Raw genomic sequence first — 22,480 nt, forward strand, 5'->3', positions numbered from 1 at the left:
CTACAGGAAAATTGCAGAATGGGTCAACTGCTATAATGGAATATTGTTGTATACTGCTGTACAGGAGCAATGTGCTGGGTTACCCTACTGTGTAGAAACAGTATGAGGTGTGGTACTCGTTAAGAACAGTATATAGATAGTTAATGTTGTGCAAGAACAGTTTGAAGTGGGTACACTGCTGCATCACAGCACCAGGGACCTGGGTTCGATTCCAGCCTCAGACAACTGGCTGTGTGGAGTTTGCACATCCTCCCTGTGTCTGTGTGGATTTCCTCCAGGTGCTCTGGTTTCCTCCCATGGTTAGGTGGTTTGGCCTTGCTACATTGCCCGTAGTGCCCAGGGACATGTAAGTTGTATGGTTTAGTCCTGGGAAATGCAGGATTACAGGGAGTAAGATAAAGCAGAATGGTTCTGGGTGGGATGCTCTTTGTAGGGTCGATGCAGACACAATGGGCTGAATGATCTGACTGTATGAACACAGTGCTTTAATGAAACGTCATATAATGGATAGGTTGAAAAAGTTATGCTAAAAGTCCTAATAATTCTGTTAATAACAGTTGTAATAATTGGACTGCAGCCTCAAATATAAAATATGAGAACACCAAGGCCAAAGATTTGACTTCTTTGCTGTTCCCTCATTTGGCTATTTGATTGCATTACTCTCTGAGTTGTATATTCAAGCATCCAGTTTTCCAACTGCATTGTGGTTTCTCACTAGATGTTTTGAGCCCAGAACAGTTAAACTTACAGAACACTGTGCAGATGAAAAGTGATACTGCTTCCAGCCTGACAAAGCTTACTAATTCGAGAAAAGAATTTCATAGAAATTGGGCCAAGGTGGACCACACCCCAACTCTTTTCTCCTTCAAAAACAAATTTTCGGATTGTGGATGATAAAATTGTGTTTGCATTGCTCAATCGTCATACTTCCACAGAGTAACTGTTCATTTTTATACATCTTTAATCATTAAAAATTGATTGGAGAAAATATAAAATGATAGCATATGATGGTTGTTTTTCCTGATACTGCCTCAAAAGTAATCGAACTGCATGATACAAGTGCAATTTAACAGCAATGTAAAAGACAAATATTATTTAAAGTTTTCAATGTAATAGTGAGAATGCCTTTGTTTCACTCACAAACAGTACTCACCCGGCTGTGTTGAGTATCTGAACTCCACAAGTAAGGACAGGCCCCAGCACAGAAGTTAGCCTGATAGCCCTTGGGTTCATGAATCCATTTCCACCCCAGGTCTCTCCGGAAATCAATGTATAGTGGGCGTAGGCAGCAATTGTCCTGCACACTTCTGTTCAATAGACAAATATTCACATTTAAATAACAGGCACCTTTTTTTTCAATGTCTGCTTTTCTTTCCCCTTATCTCCTGAAGCTTCTGACTTATGCAACGGTCTGCCCAAAACATGATTCCTTTAAGTATAGTTCTCAGGATGCAGGCAGCACTGGAAAGGCTGGCATTTACCGCCTATCTCGCCCTGAACTTTCATACAACTGGTACAACTGAGTGGCTTATTGTACCACTCCAGAGGGCAGTAAAGATTCAACAATGTTGCTGTGGTGTTGGAGACTCAAATTAAATACGAAACAGAATTTTTTTTAAAAAGCTGTTTGCTTTTTTTTCCCAAATCTAGCAAAACTCATTGGATAAATGTATCAGTTCTGGAAAATTATATAAGGCTATCAACTCAATGCTTGACTGTGATTAGAAAAAAAGACAAACAACGCTATGTTTTGCAAAAGCAGAGAGATAGACTATAAATCAAAGGAGATTCCATCATTCCTGTACAAGGTGTTGGTCAGTACTCATCTTGATTACTTGACTGTGACCTTGTTAGGTGCAACCTGGTTGCTGTGTTTCCTACACTAACAGTGACTACACTGAGGAAGCTGCTCTGAATGTTTTTAATCAGGAATGCAACTGAAGCAGTAGTTTCCCAAATCCATTATTAAATCCAGTACTTTGAGTTTAATATGTGATCTCACTTAAAAGCACCAGTTCTCCTGTGAATAGATACTTTACATGAAAGTGACATTTATTGTTCATATTTGCCAGATTTGGAGGAACAGAAACTAATTTGCACAATCAGATATGTTTCAATGAAACATAGTAAATAATTACAATAAATGTCCAGCCTGAAGCTGTCCCTAATTTCTTTTTGGAAAAGCAAAGCAATAGGTGCATTTGGATAGGTATTTATGTGCATTTGTGCCAGCCTGTTCCAGTCCGGTTATAACACTGGCATCTACCTGGCAATGTGGAAAATTGCCCAGCTTTGTGCAGTCCACAAAAAGTAGGCTGAAATCATCCCAGCCAATTGCTGCCCCATCAGTCTATGTTTAGTCGACAGCAAAATGATGGAAGATGTCATTGACAGTACTATCGAACATCACTTACTCAGCTGCTCCCTGACAATCAGTTTGTTTTCCATCCACCCACTCAGCTCCTGACTTCATTAAGACCTTGTCCAAATATGGATAAAAGAGCTGAAGTCCATATAGAAAGGGAGGGTCACTGCCCTTGTTGTCAAGTTGACCGAGTGTGGCATCAGGCCAACCATCTCAGGACACTCCAAACGAGTTCCTCAGGGTACTGTCCTATGCCCAACTATCTACAGCTACTTCATCAATGACCTTCCAGCCATCAAAACATGGTGGGCACAAGAGTGACCAGAGGCTGGTATTCTGTACTGAGCAACTCATTTCCTGACATCTCAAAGCCTGTCCATCATCTACAAGATACAAGTCAAAGATGCAATGGAATAAATCCACTTGAATGTGTGAGTGCATCTTCAACATTACACACGAAACTCAACATCATCTAGGACAAAGCAGCCTACTTAACTAGAACCCATCTAATACCTTCACCATTCAACACCGATTCATAGTGACAGCAGTGCCAATATCTTCACTGCTACAGTGTAGCAACTCATGAAGTCTCCTTGGACAGCATCTTTCAAACATGCTACCTCTACTAGCTAGAAGGACAAAGCCAGTACATACATGGGAACATCACCACCTGCAAGATTCTCACCAAACCAACTTGTCTTGAGACTATATTGCCTTTCCTTCACAGTCACAGGGTCAATTCCTTGGAACCCCCTCCCTCAGCATAACATGAACTGCAGTGTTTCAAGAAGGAGACTCACCATCACCTTCGCAAGGATGAATAGGAATGGGCAATAAATGTTGGCCTAGCTTATGACACTCATTGCATAAATGAATGAAAAACAATTGTCATGTTATCAGACCAATAAAATTAAATCTAAAAAAGGCTGTTGAAAGATTGTAATATATTAAGTGTTGCAGTTGAAAAAATATTGCTTGTCTTTATTAATGTGAGAAAGAAAAATGAGATGTGGTACAATATAGAATTCTATGTTTCTACTAATGCTTACATTTTCACTAAAATTAGCAAAAATGTGAGCTTAAAACATTTTAATGAGACCCAGGTTTCATCTCTAAAAGGACACCCAAATAGATGAGAAGATCACATTCAATTATAATACTTTACAACCTAGCCTTTATAGCCTATTACACTGATTGAGAAATCTTTCATAACATTCATTTATCTGAACATTTTTTGAAATTGTAATCTTTGTTATGTTGGCAACTTTCAGGCAAAAAGTACTTGCTAAGACTTTCAGTACACAATACCTTCAGTATTGTTACAATTTTGTTTTCCAAAAAATGTTGATGTTTATACCTTGGTTATGAATTTATAAAAAGATAAACAACATGCTGTCCTTTGTTACTACTCTAACTAGCTTTAGCAGCGTGAGATACAATATAAGTAACAGTGCAGAGAAGAACTACTCTAATTCCAGGCTATCTGAGGCAGCCATACGACAAAAGTTAGGCTTGCTCCTATATTCGAGGAGGGGAAATTTGTGGTTTAGTCAACTGCTAGGGATTAGCTCAGGAGTCATTTTAGGGGAAGCCTAGCATTAGGTTACTTGCCCATTGTCTTGGCTAGAAAATAGGGCCTGTCACCTGGGAAGTTGAAGAGTAAGATAACAACTTAAATATTTAGTATGGTAAGAAGATAAGCTCTGAATATGAATTTGCGAATGTCTAATTTACCAAATAAATAGTACAGAAATCTGCTCTTTTATTTGACAAGCATTTTCCCTTGTGAATTGTTTAGTGAAAATTAACTTGCTATTTCAAATACTAAGATGGTTTATGATTGTTAGAAAGTTATGTTTTATCTTTGGTCTTGAGGAATGCTTAATCCCCATTCATAAAGGTCACTTCATCATCCAATATCCCATCTGTGTTCCTTGAGAACTTAGAAGGACTGAGGTGGATAACATTCTAAGATTGAACCTCTCACTTATATTTCAGAGATATTTTCTTGTTAGGCTTTTTCATGAAGCAGCCTTTTTGTCTGCCTGGTTCAACATATCAAAGATGTTTCTTTATCTCTAGCATGGGGCAGACACCTGGTAAAAACTGGCATGAAAGGGCATTCATGTTTGAATTGTACTGAGACAAAAAAAGGTAGCATAGGGGAAGACTGTCACAAATAAAACCAACTGATTACACAGGCAAAAAGGATAAGACCGTGAGGACAGCAATTCCGTTATTATTGTAGGAAACCCATAATTTTGTGCTAGATCAACACTTTTTCAGTAAAGCTTGCAGTCCCAACGAGTGTGCTCCATTTCAAGTGTGATCAGCCAAAAGATATACTTCATATCAGATCGATCAACATAGCAAAGAGTATAATAATGTAGTCGTCTTTCAAAAGGAATTTGACTATTAATCGCTACAGCACAAGCCAGCAAAGATAGCCTCACAGGGTTACACCTGGTTCCATGGTCTCAACTGGTTAGGGACAGAAGGGCTACAGTCATCGCAGTTTATGTCAAAAAATGGTGCAAAGATGAAGATTTCAGATTTCCAATGGCATCAGCAAATTCTGTAGAAGTAAAAGATGTACAACAAGGGTAACCTTGATTTGCTCTTGATAAGTGTGAATTTAAACCTGCAGGTAAGGGGGAAAGGCGAACAAGGCTGAGTTTGTCAGGAGTTCTCCTGATTATTCCCTCCCACCAAACAAAAGATCTATGGAAAGGTTTTAATATTAATCTTTATCGCCAATAGTAGATAAAGGTGGCCTCAAAAATAGTAGGGAATGAGATAAAAACTATGCAAAGCAAATAACACTAGGCAGGGTTATGAGGGATAAAAATAAGAATTTAGAGATAAAATAAGGAGAAAAATGCATGTAGATAAAAACATTAATGAATAAAATTAGGAAACTAGGGCAGTAACAAACAAGTAGTCAATAAGTTCAGCTAAGAGATTAATGAGCAGATTTCTATAATTTAGCCTGTATTTTGCAGAGCACTAAATTGTTTACAGCTTTGAATATGGAATCTGCAGACAGTTTAGAGAAATAAAAAAATTGTAAACCTATAAAAATGCATAACCTGGACACATAAAAAAAGGCGAACTGAATTCTTGCATTTACAGTACAAACTGCACCTCCTAACCTAACATTCACACTTTCAGTCTGTGTCTACTTATGTTAGCACTAGTTAACCTCCAGTTAATGCCCACTACATGCATACAACTAAACATAACTAATGTTAACAATGGGTGATTAGGAATTGGCATGGGAGTAGAATTTTGGGTGAGTGGAATTCTCATTGGAGAATGGTACACCAGCCAGAAGTACACCACAGTAATTGATTGTAAAGTGACCACAGTATTTCCAAGAGCTACAAAAGTGTAGAAATTGAAATAGTAGAAGATGTTACAATGGTGGAAGCAGTTGGTCATTGTGATAGAGAGGTTATGGGTTTAAAAATTCAACTTATGGGTCAATCAAGACATAAACGATTGGATCTGACACAATAGTGGAGTAATGTGAGCTTGTTGCTAATGACAAGAGAAATAAATTCATAACAAAAAGCTTAAGACAATGGTTTTGATCTTCCCAGTTATTATCTCAACCTAATGAATATTGTCCCCCCTCCCCCCCCACCAAATAAAACATCAATGGAAAGGGTTTTAATATTAATATTTATCATTAATAATAGCAGTAGCAACTAAGTTGATTGATAGAGCAATGAAGTCTCAGTGTTTAAAAATATTCCACTTCAAGCCTCAAAACATGTTGAGTTTACAATGATACATAGGGCTGAAGGATGTGCAATGTGGGCATGTACATTACCTAAAACAAAATGCAGCATCCAGTGCACGTTTCTTCCGCCGACTAGATTGTTGTGATTCTAGTCTATAGGTTGGTAATAGCATGAGGAGAAGGTGTGCCGTTTTCCCATTATAATGATTACTTTTCATTTTTCTCATATCACCACTGGAATAATCTCTTGGATAGTTGTCATAAATTCCTTTAAAAATAACAACTCTTGTTAGAAAAGGTCACAATGCATATTCCTTCCTTCATGACATGTCACTATCGCAGTCAGGCCTTCTGCAAAACCAGATCAGATACTTGACTTATTCCATATTAAAACTGAAACATTTCCCCGGTACAGATTTGATGTTCCAGTAACAATGTACATTGAATTAATTCTGGCTATTCCCTCATTTTCAGTTTCTGAGAGAGAGAGAGAGAGAGAGGAAGCACTCTGAAAAAGTAGGATTAGTGTTATCTGTACAATTGCCTCTCCTGAATGCTAATATAAAGAAAGAGTCATATCAACCCAAGCAGAATGGCCCATCTGAACTGGTTAGTATCTATTTGTTTTCCTCTTATACTGAGCAACTAAGATAATTAGGGGGCGTTTTAACGTGAAGGGGAATGCAGGTGTCAGCGTGCAAAGGACATCAAAAATGGGAATGCTGTAGGAACACATTGACCTCTGCAATTAACTTTGGAATGTGATCAAACATGTTGGTATCCTTCATGGGAAAAGCAGGTCTGTGATTTAAATATACAAATGTCTGCAGCTTTAACCCTGGATTCTCGCTTTAACTGCCGATGCACAGATTTCATGGCAATCACCAGGGTTAACAACCCAAGCACAGTTAGAGTTAATGGAACTATGAAATAGTCAGGCTGGGAAGCCTTTAAGTACCAAGATATGACAGTTGCTCCCTTGCCTCAGTGAATGAGTCTGATATTTTTCCTGCATGGGTTAAAAATGCCTTTATTTCGCAACTGCTATATGCTATTTGTATCTTTTTTTCTCTCTGCAAAGACTGTATGGGGGAACAGACTGAATTTTGTATGTGGTTATGGATAGTCTTTTTAGGAAAAAGGTATATTTTTTGCAATAAACAAAGAATTTAATGTGAGAGCTTGCTTTCTTGGATTTAAAAGTGATTTTTCACATTTGAACAACATTTGTGCTCCCTTGGACTTTATTATCGTCTGGCTGTCAACCTTCTCCACAGCCTTGGAGCAACTAATGCAGCTCGACTCTGAATGTTGTTGAGCAACAAGAGAAGCAGCAGCAGAAACATCAGCAGCAGCAGCAGCCTTCCCCTTAGAAACCTGCTGAGTACCAGCTTTCTGAATGAAAACCGAAAGAACTGCAGATGCTGTAAATCAGAAACAAAAACCTGCTGGAAAAGCTCAGCGGGTCTGGCAGCATCTGTGGAGAGAAATCAGAGTTAACGTTTTGGGTTGAGGAAGGGTCATTCTCCTTTCTTCCTGTCCCTGGCTCAAACCCTGAGCTAAGACCAATGTTAACATCAGAGCTAGTTCAGGACATACAAAAGATTAAACTTGGAAGCTGCTTAGCAATTAGCAGAAATATCCCTTTAAGAGCAAGATTTATCCCAGACTAAGCCAACAAAAATCAGACAGATAATCCACTGGGAACTGCAGAATTTTCCGCTGGACTGCCAATCAGCAACAGAATGTTAAGATTTGCTTCAGTTTGTAATTGACTAAAATATAGAGATTTGTATTGAACAGTCTGTACTTACATAGTGTGCAAATGGCAACAGGAGATGCAAGCCCAACATTTGCATGGTAATGAGGTGAAAAAATGTCTTGCCCTCAATTTCCTCAATATCTCAGCTGCACCTCTTTTCACTGGTTCCCCTTAAAGGTGAGCTTTTACCTTGTATCTCTTAGATTGGAAAATCTGAGGGTACCCAATCAGCACTGTAAAATCTGACAAAAGGTAAGTGGGCGACATTTTTTGTAGCTCAGTTAGATTTTCAGGTCTGATGTTTTCCAAAAGAAGTCTTTTAATTTAATTTTGTAGCTGTATTCCTGTCCCCACCCTGTTTGCTGGTCATTGATGTTGTCAGTGGAATGGGCCTACACCAGAGGTGTAGATGTAACTATCTGAACATTTACCTCAGGCTGTCACATGCCTGGGCAGAGGGCAGTGAAGAAAATGAGTCCATTAGGTCCATATGGACTTGCAGCCTTTATTTTTAAGAGGATTCATCACCCCAAGAGAGACCTTAAATGGGTAAAATCTGACATTAATATAACAGCATGCTAAAACTTTTGAAAGCAAGAAACTCAAATGGCACTGAACCTGAGCTAAATGGGTCATTGCTAATTTCTCAAACTCTCCATTAGTCCTGCCTCAGGACTCCCATTTAGACACTGCTTTGAAAATAACTTCAATAATTGATTATACTAATTAAGGCCACTCAATGCTTCAGTTCAGGGCTCTAAGATATTCACTTGGATTTAAGTGTTTCTCTTGGTAACTAAAATATTTTACTTAATTGTTAGAACTTAAAAGATTCAATGTTACATTACTGTGAAATTCCATAAATATGACCTAACTAAGGTCTGTTAACTTAAGGAATCTCTGGAATGCTTACTGTTTCCAGTAGCAAGATCCATTTTTCCAGCAACTGTAATGTATGTTACTGTAGTGCTGTACTAAATGCAGTTACAGCTGCTCAAAATCCTGAATTCCAGTGGCGGTCCTAGCAATGATATGGAGAAGTTAAGTTAATAAAATGGAGTTTTAATAAGGACTAACATAAGCTTAAAAACAGCTCAAAGCCAAGATGGACAAAGTCAAATGTTAATAAGTTATATTATGGCTTATAGCTGATTCATTTTAATCTAAGAATATCAAAGTACTATTCTCCAGATACTGTTTTGGCACTAGTCCACTTTTGTTACCATTTTCTCACTGCTATTAAATGGCAAATTTTGATTCATTGGTTTGGCTTTGTTGGAATATTTATGTTATGAAAAACTGGACAATTATTGTTTATCAAAGACACAAGCCATATTAAAACAATAGTAGTAAACTAACTAGTCAGACAAGTCATTCCCATTAACATGAACCTTCGACTCACTGTCACAAAATGGAAAAATATTTTCCGAGTAATTATGTTTTTCTTGTTTTTAAGAAGTAGTTGTCGCTGACATTGGAGAATGAATGTCTTCATCCCAAAACAGTTACAAGGAAAATCCTTGGAGAAGTTTTAAAAATTCTTGGCTGTAAAAAGGATCTGTTTTAGAATGTACATAAGTATCAATAGCAATCATTTTTGATGTCAAAAGAGTCCCCACCATGGACTCTCTCTGACAGATCAGTGCATGAGTTGGTATGTTTTGGGGGCATTCAAACTTGATCCTCTTCCTTTTAGGAAACTAAACAATTTTAATCAATGTTCAAACAGGACAAAATGGCTACTTTTTACAAATACCTCAGAAACTGGCAAGGCACTGGCTCAATTTGAATACATTACAAGGGATAACCATCTTCTGTCTAAGAGACCTTCTTAATTACAAGCTGGAGGCTAAATAGTTATTTCTCAGTCCTAATCTCTCTGGTAGTGAATGATCAATTGCCATACACTTTCAGTGCAAATCATGAATATTTTGCTGCAAAATCCATTCAAAATTACATATGCAATATGATTTTAGCAGGTAGAATTGGTTTTGTTCCAAAGTCATTCTAACTAATCCTACTATTAAAACCAGAGCCTTTACAATCTATCAGTAAAACTCAAAATGGCAGCTATAAATGACAGATGACACAGGACCAAAGGAAATTTTACATGAAATTACAACACAGGCCTTAAGCAGACAATTGAAGCTGAAACCAACAACTTACAGAACTGAAGGAAGTACCATTGCCCAGGATAGACTGCATGAAATGTTGTAATTTACGTGAGATTATTTGTAAATTGTGTATTATTTACCTGCAAATCTGGCTTCTAGCTCTTCACTCTTATTTGGTATAATATAATTATTTGAAGGCACAAATGTACAACATGGGCAATGTAGACTTATCTTAAATCCAAGGTTTCTGTCTGCAAAACACAAAATATTGAACAATTTAACGCACAGCATAATGCATATTGTTATAAAGTCAAAATTGATATTCGTAAAATATATTTTTGAACAATATTGTCATAAAATGAAAAGTTAAAATCAGAACACTTTACCTCGATGGAGAAGCCATTCATTAACTGTCTCAGTGACGTCAAATGACAGCCATTCTCCTTCTGTTCTCGTCCGTACAACTTTACTGTCAATATACCGTTGGGATGGAGACGAAGGTTCTTTAGATTTTAGAATCTGAGGATAAGAATGTAATAATGGTATTTTTTTTCCCTGATAACATCCATTTTAATCAAAGATTATTCATTTTCCCTAAGAATGGGACAGATTTTTGTTACTGGCCAGAATTTTGATAAAAATGCCAGTACATGGAATCTGGCAAGCAGACAGCCTGTATCGCCTTAGTGAGCACATTGTAGAAAATTTCTTCTGATGATGTTTGCTGGATGGAACAAAATAATCCTGTCAGGAAGCTGACTTGTGAAGAGAAGGAAATCAAAAGGAACCTTTCAGTAGAACTAAACTGAATTTATGAGGCAACCAGATTAAGAGATCTAAGGTGAATGGGTCCTCAACTAATCTTATTTTGCCTTTGAATAATGAATTCCAAAACTATGAACAGGAAAGCAGGGTGGGGAGTGAAATTCTGAGCCAATATTGAAAAAAATTGAAATCCTATCCAAAGAGTAGATTTATCACAATGGGTGGTGGAAAAATGAAACCAGGTCTGATGTAGATACTAGGTGAATTGAAATTTTAATGACTGTGATAATAGATTTTTATTGGGTCACAGTACAGAATGATATGAATAAATGGTGGAAAAATGGAACTGAGATACAGATCGGTCATGATTTAATTGAATGGTCGTATATTCCTCTAATCCCATCCATTACTACTGCGTTTTACAATCTGATAGAGCAAAATTTAAGTGTCCTGACTTTATTGGATGGTTTTATTTATTTTTACTTCAAGGTGATACACTTTCCTCAGTATATTTAAAAGTTCTGAAATATTTGAATAGGGTTGTAGTCATAGAGATCTACAGCACAGACAAAGTTCCTTCAACCCATCGAGTCTGCACCAGTCAAAAACAAGCATCGAACTATTCTAATCCCATTTTCCAATATTTGGCTGTAGCTTGTCTACCTTGGCATCGCAAGGGCATATCTAAATCCTTCTTCAATGTTATGAGGGTTTCTGCCTCTACTACTGGGATGGCACAGTGACTCAGTGGTTAGAGACCCGGGTTTGATTCCAGCTCAGGTGACTGTCTGTGTGAAGTTTGCACATTCTTCCCCATTTGCATGGGTTTCCTCTCGGTGCTTCAGTTTCTTCCCACAGTCTAAAGATGTGCAGGTTAGGTGGATTGGCTAAATTGACCATAGTATTCAGGGATGTGTAGGTTAGGTATATTAGTCAGGGAGGAATGTGTCAGGGTGGGATATTCTTTGGATGGTCGGTTTGGACTTGTTGGGCCAAATGGCCTGTTTGCACACTGTAGAGATTCTATGATTCTATCCTTACAGGTAGTGAGTACCAAATTCAGTGCAAACTCAGTAGATCCATGGAGGTCATACATATTTCCAAACTATTTTATTCAAGTTGTTCATTAAATACTCAAGGCATGCACAGCTGTGCATTGACAATCCTCCTACTCCACATCTTGCACACATTGCAATTTGTTCCTGAATCAAAATAGATCTTATGTCTTTGGTTGTGGCTTATGTGTAATATTTACATCTTTATAGCCTTGAATATACAACACAAATGAAATATATTCACATGAGACCATTCAAGATATTGCAATCTTATCTTTTCCTGAAATCACACATAAAACATACTTCACTGACATATCAATTGAATGGGATGTTTTGTATAACCTGCTATTAGAAAGAGTTATGAACTATGTGTTTTCCTCCACCCTTCATGGTTTATCAGATAGTGTTACATTGAAGAATGGTACATTGAAGATGATTACGACCCATTTCATCCAACTGACTAGCTGTAGTCAAGCTGTACCTCTTCCAACAAACTCAACAGAAGGTTTTCACTGTTTACCATTTGTAGCAAAAATTGTAAATATGTGTATGAAGTGTACATTTACAAATCAGCATGACAGTAACATAGTTCTCTGTCTTTCTCTGCACATTATGCAAAGTTGAAATACTCAATAGTGGAGGAAAAGCTACTGTTGCTGACAACTGCAAGACAGATAGATCACTTGCTTTCTGTTTCTTGTTCCAGGCTTCTCTACTGCAGCCGTTCCTTTCTTGGAGAGCATATGAATAATAATGCAGAATGCAGCTACCAGCATTCAGCAGGCCAAGCACGGAGAAGAAGTATGATTGGATATTTTTGATCTTGGACTAGCCAGCTATTACCGAGCTGGCGATTCTGCCGTTTTACTGGGAAGACAGAATAGGCAGATACATAAGATGGAATTTAATTTTCTCTGTGTGAACCCAGGCAGCTTCCCACTTCAACTCCAATTAAGTCTGATGCAGGAAGGTTCCTGGACAGCTTTCCCACTTTCCAGGCAAGTCCACATTTAGTGTCTAATTAGGGGTTTCTTCCCACTATGATAGATTTTCCAAGGCACACTGTGCTTGACTGAGAGACCCAGCATTTGGAAAGGGGAGCCAGCTGAGTATCATCCTCCCACCTTTGCTGCTAATCCCCCTACACATCCATGAGTGCCCCATTATCCTCACTCACCAGCGATGGGTCCAGAGGCAGTCTGAGTTCTCTTCCTGACAGAAGCCATCACCACTCCCCCATGACATTGCCTGCATTTGACAGGTACTAACTTCTGATTGGCTCTAAAAAAGACAGGTGGTCTGGCTGTGGGGTTCTTGATGCTGGAGAGGGCCTGCCACTGGCCACTTAAATGCCTGAAATTACTTGCAGACTTTCCCAAAGAGGCAGGCTCCCAATTCCCTGGAATACTGTCCAGTTAGACCAACAGTCCACTTTTTGAGGTAACTGTTGTTTTGCTTTTCCAGGAATTGTTTAAAAAGGTAGGCATTCCTTCTCTATATTATCATGGTGCAAGCACTATTTTTCATAATAATAATATCACACAGTTATTAATTGCCAATTTCTTTGAGGAAAATGGTATAACTTGGACTGGGGGAAAGGCACTATGTCAAGCATGTTATTCTGTCAGCAGAACAATTTATTTTTATTCATCGATGGGATGTGAGCATCGCTGGCTAGGCCAGCATTTATTGGGCATCCCTATTTGCCCTTGAGATTATAGTAATCAGCTTCGGTCTTGAACCGTTGCGGTTCAAGTGGATTAAGTACAATTAAGCAGGGGGATTCTAGGATTTTGACCAAGCAACAGTGAAATATCTCCAAGCCAGAAATGGTGTGTAGCACAGAGGGGACCTTGCAGGTAGTGGTTTCCCATGCATTTGCTTTCCTTCTCCTTCACAGTGGTGGAGGTCACAGATTTGGATGGCGCAGTCAAAGGAGTAGGGCATCTTGTACAATATGCACAGCTCTGCCACTGCATTGGGATGAATGGGATGAATGTTATGGCTGGTGAACAGGAAGCCAATAAAGCAGGCTTTCTCCTGGATAGTATTAACTTCTCGAATGTTATCGGAGCTGCATTCATCTAGCCAAGTGGAGCATATTATCATCACATCCATGACTTGTGCTTCATAGATGAACAGTCTTTGAGGAGCCAAGAACTGAGTTACGCACCTCAAAGTTCCCAGCATCTGACCAGTGCTTGCAGTGAAAGTATTTATATGGCTAGTCCAGTTCAGTTTCTGGCTAATAGTAACCCCCACGCTGTTGACAATCGGTGATTCAATAATAGCAATGCCATTGAATATCAAAGTTGATGCTTGGATCCTCTCTTGTCAGTGATAGTCACTGCTTGGCATTTGTGTGGTATGAATGTCACTTGCCACTTATCAGCCTATGCCTGAAAGTTGTCCAAGTCTTTTTACAGTTGAACATGGACTGTTTCAGTATCTGAGGAGTTGTGAATGGTGCTGGACATTGAGCAATCATCACCAAAAATCCCCACTTCTGACCTTATGATGGAGGGAAGGTCCTTGATGAAGCAGCTGAAATTGGTTAGGTCTCGGACACTACACTGAGGAACTCCTGCAGAGGTGTCATGGAGGTGAGATGATTGACCTCCAACAACCACAGCTATATCTCTTTGTGGTAGGCTAAGAGCATTGTGGAAGATCCCACACAACCCTCACTCAAACTCTGCTCCCTCCTGTCATCTGGCAGAAGATACCGGAGCATTTGGTTTCTCAAAGCCAGGCTGTGCAACGGTTTCTTCCCCCAAGCGATCAGGCTCCTTAACACAATATGATTAGACTCTTTCCCCATCTGAAGTTCTTTGCATGACTTTGAATTGCTGCTAGAAAAAATGTCTATTACTAATCATTCTTCTATTAGATTGTAACTTGTGTGTTTTGCACTTCTTATGTACTTTATGCCAAGTATGATTATGGTACGTGCTGTCCTTGTAGCACCCTTGGTCCTGGAGGAACGCGGTCTCGTTTTTACTGTATCAGTTGTATATGGTAGAAATGACAAATAAAAGCTTCTCTGTCTCTCTCTCTATGACTTGAGCTGATGGAGTTTATTTTCAGATTCCCATTGACTTTGGATTTGCTAGGGAGCTCCTTAATGCCAGGCTTGGTCCATTGCTGCCTTAATATTCCAACATTGTCTCTAGAGTCAGTATCTTTATCCATCACAGGACAAGCCTGTACTAAGGTCAGGAGCTGAATAATTCTGGTGAGACCCAAACTAAGCATCAATGAGTAGGTTGTCACTCCACAAGTGAAGCTTGACAGCACTGTCAATGTCCCCTTTAATCACTTTGCTAGTCATTGAGAGTAGACAGGGGCAGTAATTAACTGGGTCAGATCTATTCTGCTTTTTGTGAACAGGGTAAATTTAAGCAATTTTCCACATTGCCAGGTCAATGCCAATGTTGTAGCCCCTAAGCGTGTGATTAACTTTGGTGCATAGGTCTTCAGAAAGGCAAGAACTTCACTAGGTTGACATCTCATTTTAGGTATGCCTGATGCTCCTCCTTCGGCACTCTTCACTGAACCAGGGTTGCTCCTCAGCCTGACTGTGTATTGGGACCATGAGGCTACAGAGTATATTATTGTTGCTGCTATTGATCCACAGCACCTCATGGATGCCCAGTTTGATTTTCTCGAGGTGTTCTTTCTTATTTAAAGCAGCACTAATGTCACAAAATGCAGTGTTGGGTATCCTCAATCTGAAGATCAGACTTTATCTCTACGTGGTCTGAGTAGTGGCAACCCTAACCAATTCTATCATGAACAGGTGTAGGTGCAACATACAGATTGGTGAGGAAGAGATAAAGCAACTTTCTCCCTTTTGTTGTTCTTTCCCCATCTGCTTTGGATCCAGCCTAGTTACTACATTCTTTAGGGCTTGGCCAGTGGGTCACTTTGAAGCTATTGTATCACTCTTAGTAATGAGCACTGGAGACCCACACCCAGACTATATTCTGTGCATTTGCCACCCTCCATCTGCTGTTCAATATGGAGGAGTACTAATTCATCGGCTGAGGTGAGAGCTGGTCAGGTAGAACTGTCCATGTTTTATCAAGTAACATGATACTTGGTCTGAAATCAATGCTGAGGGCTCAGAACGGAATTCCATCTTAACTGTATACTATTGTATCACCACCTCAAGCCAATGCTTGACTCGACTGCTGGCCAGCTCTCCTAATATTTGGCACAAACTCTCAGATGTTAGTATAGGACCTTGCAACATCGACAGGGCTGGGTTTACTGTTGTTGGTTCCAGTGTCTAGCTCAATGCAGATGGTTCATCTGATTTAGTTCCAATTTTTATGGTAGCCTCATACAATTGAATGATTCGTAGTTTGTTTCAGAGGGTATTTAAGAGTCAATCACATTGCTGTGGATCTGGATTCCCATGTAGGCGAGACCACGTTAAAAACAGGTTTCCTTTCTAAAAGACTTTAATGAACAAGATGGATTTTTGACAAGTTTCAATGGTCCATTTACCATTACACTGCTTTGTGTTCCAGGTTTATTAATTGAATTTAAGCTCCACAGTTGGAATGTATGCAATAGTGAGTTTTGAACCCATATCCCCAGAAAACAAGCTGGGTCTCCAGGTTACTGATCCAGTGACATTGTCCCTATGGTATCAGCTGACCTATTTATTGCTGAATATTATTGGCTCTCTAATCTAGAGAAAAAAAAATTATGTTAGTTGCTTGAGGTTTTGCTTTGGATTTGAGACAGCGGTAATTACTCACCAAGAATATTATCAACATTACGTTAAATTATTTTTGTGAAGTTGTTACTGGACATTTTCCTTCTGGCATTAAATAGGAATTTTCGAGGGCATTCATGCAGCTTGTGAGAATTTACAGTTAATTATTTCAAAACCAAATGCCAATTTGTGTTGTAGCCCTAATACGGTTTGCATGTATCAAAGGCAGGCGAGTTTCTCTCCAAGAGCTCTCCAATGTAGAGAGTGTACAAATATTTGGACAGAAGTTCTGCAGGCTTTGTAATCTCCTGCTGTCACTCCAATGGGAGACTGGCAGAGTTCAATAGAGAACCAGTTGCACCAGGCCTGTACTGGTTCAGGGACTCCCATTGAAGGGAATGAAGATGGATGGGGCTGCAACAAAGAGACATTGAAATTCCAGAGCAGGATTTTGCACGTTGCCATCTCACTCGGAATCCGAGCCAGTTTTGGAGGCTGCTGTTTCAAATAAAGTGAGACCCACTGCCTTTCAGATGGGGACATTTATAAAAAATGGAAGGCACTCACAAATGCACAGCCAATCGAATTACTGGGATGACACTGTGTGACCAATCACAGTTCATAGAGCAGGAGGTCCAATGACTATTCACCCCCCCATACACAAATCCTTTGTTCTACCAGTTTTGATTAAAACATCTTTAAACCCTGCAAACTACCCTCAAAAGGATTAGAATTCTTACTCGTCAGTATTGTTTGTAAATTGTTCTAAATTATTGTTGCATTTTGCCTCTGGCAATTTTCCTTTGAGATTCCACTTTCTACCGATCTGTTAATATTACCCTGAAATCCAGGTCCCAGGAGGGACCAGGGGAAATTGAGGTGTGATGGACAGGAAATTCCCAGCAAGGCCTGCATTTTCCCCACAAAAGACAGCCTTTTCATCATGGTAAAAATGGGGCAGGAGTCTGCAAATCACAAGTTCCCCCTCCCAAACCACTCTCACCCTCCCCAAACAGAGCACTTCCTATGTTAATGGAGACAGGACTGGACCAACCACACATTCTGTGGTTTACAGAAACAGCTGGCCATTTAAATCATTGGCTGTTTTCATTCAAGTCAGATATTTATGAAACATTATTGTGAAACACAAAGTATACAGAATAAACCTGGTATGAACAAGTCTATGCTTTGTACATATTTTTGGGGAGGTAAGGTATCCCTTTGAATATGGCTCTGGTGCACTTTGATAGGAGGCAAAAGTGTCCCTGGAGGAAGTCAGGCTCTTTTCAAAATGGTTATAAGTAGGCATGAATGTATATTAGAAATGCATAAACTCATTAACTGTCAAGCTCATTGGAACTCTCAATAGACTTGTCAAAATCAAATGCAAATGTGTCAAACATAATTATCAAGACAATATGATAGGAGAGCAGCCTGTTCTTCAAATCTTCCAAACAAAAAAATAAAATGCTTGCTATTTCATTCTGTCTGTTGATAGAAGCCTCAGGTCTTCCATTACTGAATTATTGCCAACTGACTGATTTTACAACCATTCATTATCACTGTAGGGTGCCTGCCATTTCACAGTTTGATTGCGAATGGTTATAGACTCTTTGAAGTGAGACTCTAAAAGAATTCCAATGCTTGTTGTTATAAGAGGTTGCGCACTTTAATGAAATGTTTGTTCTAAGTCAGTATATGTTTGTTTTAAGGTAGTATATTGTTTATAGAATGTAAATACAGTAAATGTGATTTTTTGAATGAGATATTTTAATATACTAAAGTCGACAATAGACATTTTATTGAGTAGAAATTTACTTTGTTTATCTCTGCATAGATACTGAGGGTGGCCCATGGTGTATACAAGACAAATTGATATGGTAGTTTGAAGGGGAGATGAAGCTGTGTGGGGGATGGACATGAATTGGTATTAAGTTGGCATAGGGGCTATAAATGTCTATGGGGTAGAGGCATGCATTGGTGTGGAACTATGATGGCCATGGGATTTGGGTGCAGGTGCATTGGTTGTTTTGAGGGCATGGGGAGCCATAAGGGTTCCATACCTGGACTAATATTGATGTGTAATGTGGATTGTGAAGGGGTGTGAGCTGATTATGTACAGGTTTTTGTTTGGTGAATGGAGGCAAGCCTGTCACCCAGCATCACTCCATCCCTGGTACAGTCTGCACTGGGTTCCATGTAGGCTGCCACCATCAACACCTCACAGTTCACCCTGCTTCCTAACCACAGACAGAGATTCTTACACCCAGGTAATGATTATTCAAGATCTGGTTCACGGAAACAGGAATTTGCCTGACTCTGCGCAGCTGAAATATAAACAGGCATTGAGGCCTTAAATATCCCATTATGGGCATCTTTAAAAGCCCCATTTTCTAAATATCACACATGGGGCTGAATTTTATGGAACCTCTAGGGATGGGCAGGTTGGGAGTGGGATGGGTATGTGGTAACAGGTCAGTATAATAACAAACGAAGCAGAAGGCTGATGTCTGCTGCCTTCATGAAGCAGTAGGAGTTTGTCAGTGACAAGGAAAATGAAGGACCACCTTCCAGTCCAAACTTAATGGGACCATTAAGTGACCAATTGAGAGCCTCTTCCGCTTTTCTTACCATTTTACCCATGGCTGTTAACCCCTCTGCTATGAGAGCAGAGCACCTGGTGAACACTGGAAGTTGTCTGTGAGCTCAGAGGTTGTGAGGAAACTGCTTACTTTGCTGAGTCCTCCCATAGCAGCAAAGAGTGCCCAATGGCATTGCCAGGAACTGTCTAACTGGCCCCAGTGACCCCCACTTTCTTCCAAAGTTGGTGAACATGCTGACTCTCAAGGTTGAATACAGTTATGAGTTGGAGAAAGTGAGGACTGCAGATGCTGGAGATCAGAGTCAAGAGTGTGGTGCTAGAAAAGCACAGCAGGTCAGGCAACATTCGAGGAACAGGAGAATCGATATTTCATGCAGAAGCCCTTCATCAAGAATGCAGTTATGAGTTGCCCAGCCCTCCCAGTGATGCTATTGTTGCTGAAAAGCTGCCAGCTCTCCTGGAAAGGACAGGATTGACCATCATAGCAACCATCAGCTATTATCTTTTAACACTGACTCACAATTTGTTCAGGCCCCCTAAGAATGCTGAGGCAGGGTTGCCCCAGTTCTTTTCCAGCCTGTCCTGTGGGCCACCATTGCCCTGCGATGGAATCAAGATCAAGTTCAATATTCAGACCTGGCAAGGTTCATAGTTGGGAGATAATCAGACCTAGGCAGCGGAGGGGGAAGAGAAAAAATGGTGAAGGAGGAAGACAATGGAAAAGTTGAGAGGAGAATATGGTGGAAGAGGAGGACAATGTCAGAAGGCAGTGGAGTGGCAGATCATTGGACGCCAGAAGAAATAGGAAAAAAATGACCTTCAACTTAAATTATTGATAATGGCACAAAGACAAAAGGATAAGTGGAACTTACATCTCAAAATATTTAGAAGCTATGAAGACATTGGCTAGGCCACTTTTGGAATATTGGGAGCAATTCTGGAATCCTTACTATCGAAAGGATGTTGTGAAACTTGAAAGGGTTCAGAAAAGATTTACAAGGATGTTGCCAGGGTTGAAGGATTTGAGCTACAGGGAGAGGTTGAATAGGCTAGGGCTGTTTTCCCTGGAGCGTTTGAGGCTGAGAGGTGATCTCATAGAGGTTTATAAAATCATGAGGGGCATGGATACGATAAATAGACAAAATCTTTTCCCTGGGGTGTTGGAGTCCCGAACTAGAGGGCATAGGTTTAGGGTGAGAGAGGAAAGATATAAAAGTGACCAAAAGGCAAATGTTTCATTCAGAGGTTGGTTTTTGTATGGAATGAGCTGCCAGAGGAAGTGATGGAGGCTGGTACAATTGCAACATTTGAAAGGCATCTGGATGGCTACATGGATAGGAAGGGTTCAGAGGGATATGGGCCAAGTGCTGGCAAGTGGGACTAGATTAGGTTGGGATGTCTGGTCAGCATGGACCGGGTTGGACCGAAGGGTCTGTTTCCTTGTTGTACATCTCTATGACTCTATGATTTTAAGAGGAGATGAAGAACTATTAATTGAATGTTAAATTGAATGACTGTCAAGTGCATTGAAGAGTGAGTATTAAACCAATCCAACTGCTACATCTGGTAATTAACATGACCTCAAGAGTGCAACCAATAAACATTACACTAATATGATGTTAAAACATCCTACCATTTGCCATGCTATTATGAATAAATATATTTTCAAAATATTTGCTGTATCAGATCTGATGTCAATTTAAACTTATGTGTTATGCTTATTTACGTCAAAGTGTCAGTTCTGCAGTGTCACAAACTGCGGGCAGGGATCAGTATATATTTTTCTGTGATTCTTTATGTTGTGCCTCATACAGGTTCAATGTTGGGCTCACTTCCTGATGTATGAACGTACTTCCAATTTTTTCCTGGCTTTGTTTCCTCCTTTCCACTTGAGAAAGTTGAATGGTTAAACCCTTTGAAATGAAGCCATTGGTCACCGAGTGTCAACATTATTCCACTGCCTCCCAAACATGTTCAATGATCCACTGGTGTAACTACTGGAACGAGAAATCATCGGCTTCTCCAAGCTGGTGTAAATGTGTACTTGAAAGGCTGCTTTGAACTTTAAAGTGGATGGACTTGTGTAATAACATGTAAAGAGTTAAAAAAGTGATTTTTCAAGATCTGTTAATAGAGGAAAAATTTAACTTCAGAGTAAGCCTGGTTTCTATTTCAGCAAGTATGGCATTTGGTATATATCGCTAAACACTATAAGTGCTGGTGTAGCAAGATTTATGTTGCCAGTACCTCCCCACGCCTGCCTCGCTTATCCTATGCGAAATGTTTCACCACCCAGTGCTATCTTCAGGGACTGGGAGTTAAAAAAGCCATGTCTATTTTAAGCCTTCAGTCATTTTTAACTCGCTCTCTCTTTCTGTCACACTCTGACTCTGTACTTTCCCTTTTGTTCATATGAAGGAATGCACTGAAGCACAGGTAAAATGGAACTCAAATAATGAAATATCCAATTGATTGGCATATTTTTGGAAATTCAGAAAAACATCTGTTAAGCAGACAATGTCTGCTGCAGTACCAATCCAACAAATCTTGGTTCATTTTCTTACTCAAGAATGGTAAATAGAACATCTGTACATACATCTGACGGCTAAAGCAACCATTTTAAGGGAAGTGTGGAATTCTTTTCTGTCCCATTTTTTCTTCCATTCACGTATCTATTTTCCATTTCCTCTCTCACAGTCTATTCCAGTAAAGTAAAATGGATATGTCCACACACATGCACATGGTTAAGTATCACATTTTTTCCTCAAATGTTCCTCTTTATTTTTTAAATAACTTTGCGCAGGAAAGCTATGAAGCGAAGAAAAGGAAAAGAAAAAGAAAAAATAAATGCATTATTTCTTCTAAAAATATATATATATTTTTTAAATTGGTAAGTAAACCTACCAACAATGTGATAGAGTGGAAATTCTAAGCTTTTTCTTCAAATGTATATTAGTCGACTTATTATAGATCCCACGTTGAATTTGTTCTCTGATCTAGAAAATATTTTCTGGAAAGACATCAGAACAATGGATTGCCATTGATATGTAGGGATAATATGTGTTAAAAAAAAGATTTTTAATCCCTCTCAGAGCACAGGTGTTTAGTAACATTTGCCATAATATGACAGCCTTAACTGATAGCTCAGCAGATCAACATTAGAGAAAGGGCACAGGAGACGCTTGTGGTGGTAGAATGCAAGATAGTATCAAGTATTGAAGACTTGCTTTCACCAAAGGGAGTAGATGCTAAGATACGGCTTGATGAAACATGGGTCACAATTCCACCCTTGCAGGTAATGGAATCTGTTCTAACTTTTTACCATGTCTTTGGGTAATGAAGAATA

At 39.4% G+C, this 22,480-nt stretch overlaps 1 protein-coding gene across 4 annotated transcripts in view; it reads right to left on the reverse strand.

The window, feature by feature from the left end:
- tgfb2 (transforming growth factor, beta 2) overlaps positions 1–22,480 on the reverse strand; it is a 98,671-nt gene that overhangs the window by 5,639 nt on the left and 70,552 nt on the right. For all 4 annotated transcript variants that reach the window (XM_043695790.1, XM_043695789.1, XM_043695788.1 and 1 more), the window contains 4 exons: positions 10,373–10,505; positions 10,127–10,237; positions 6,201–6,378; positions 1,154–1,307 (listed from right to left, as the gene is read on the reverse strand). In XM_043695790.1, coding sequence (XP_043551725.1) covers positions 1,154–1,307; positions 6,201–6,378; positions 10,127–10,237; positions 10,373–10,505 — 576 coding nt within the window. The remainder of the gene's footprint in view (positions 1–1,153; positions 1,308–6,200; positions 6,379–10,126; positions 10,238–10,372; positions 10,506–22,480) is intronic.

The sequence above is a fragment of the Chiloscyllium plagiosum genome, chromosome 9 (assembly GCF_004010195.1).
Source record: "Chiloscyllium plagiosum isolate BGI_BamShark_2017 chromosome 9, ASM401019v2, whole genome shotgun sequence".
Classification (NCBI taxonomy): Eukaryota; Metazoa; Chordata; class Chondrichthyes; order Orectolobiformes; family Hemiscylliidae; genus Chiloscyllium; species Chiloscyllium plagiosum.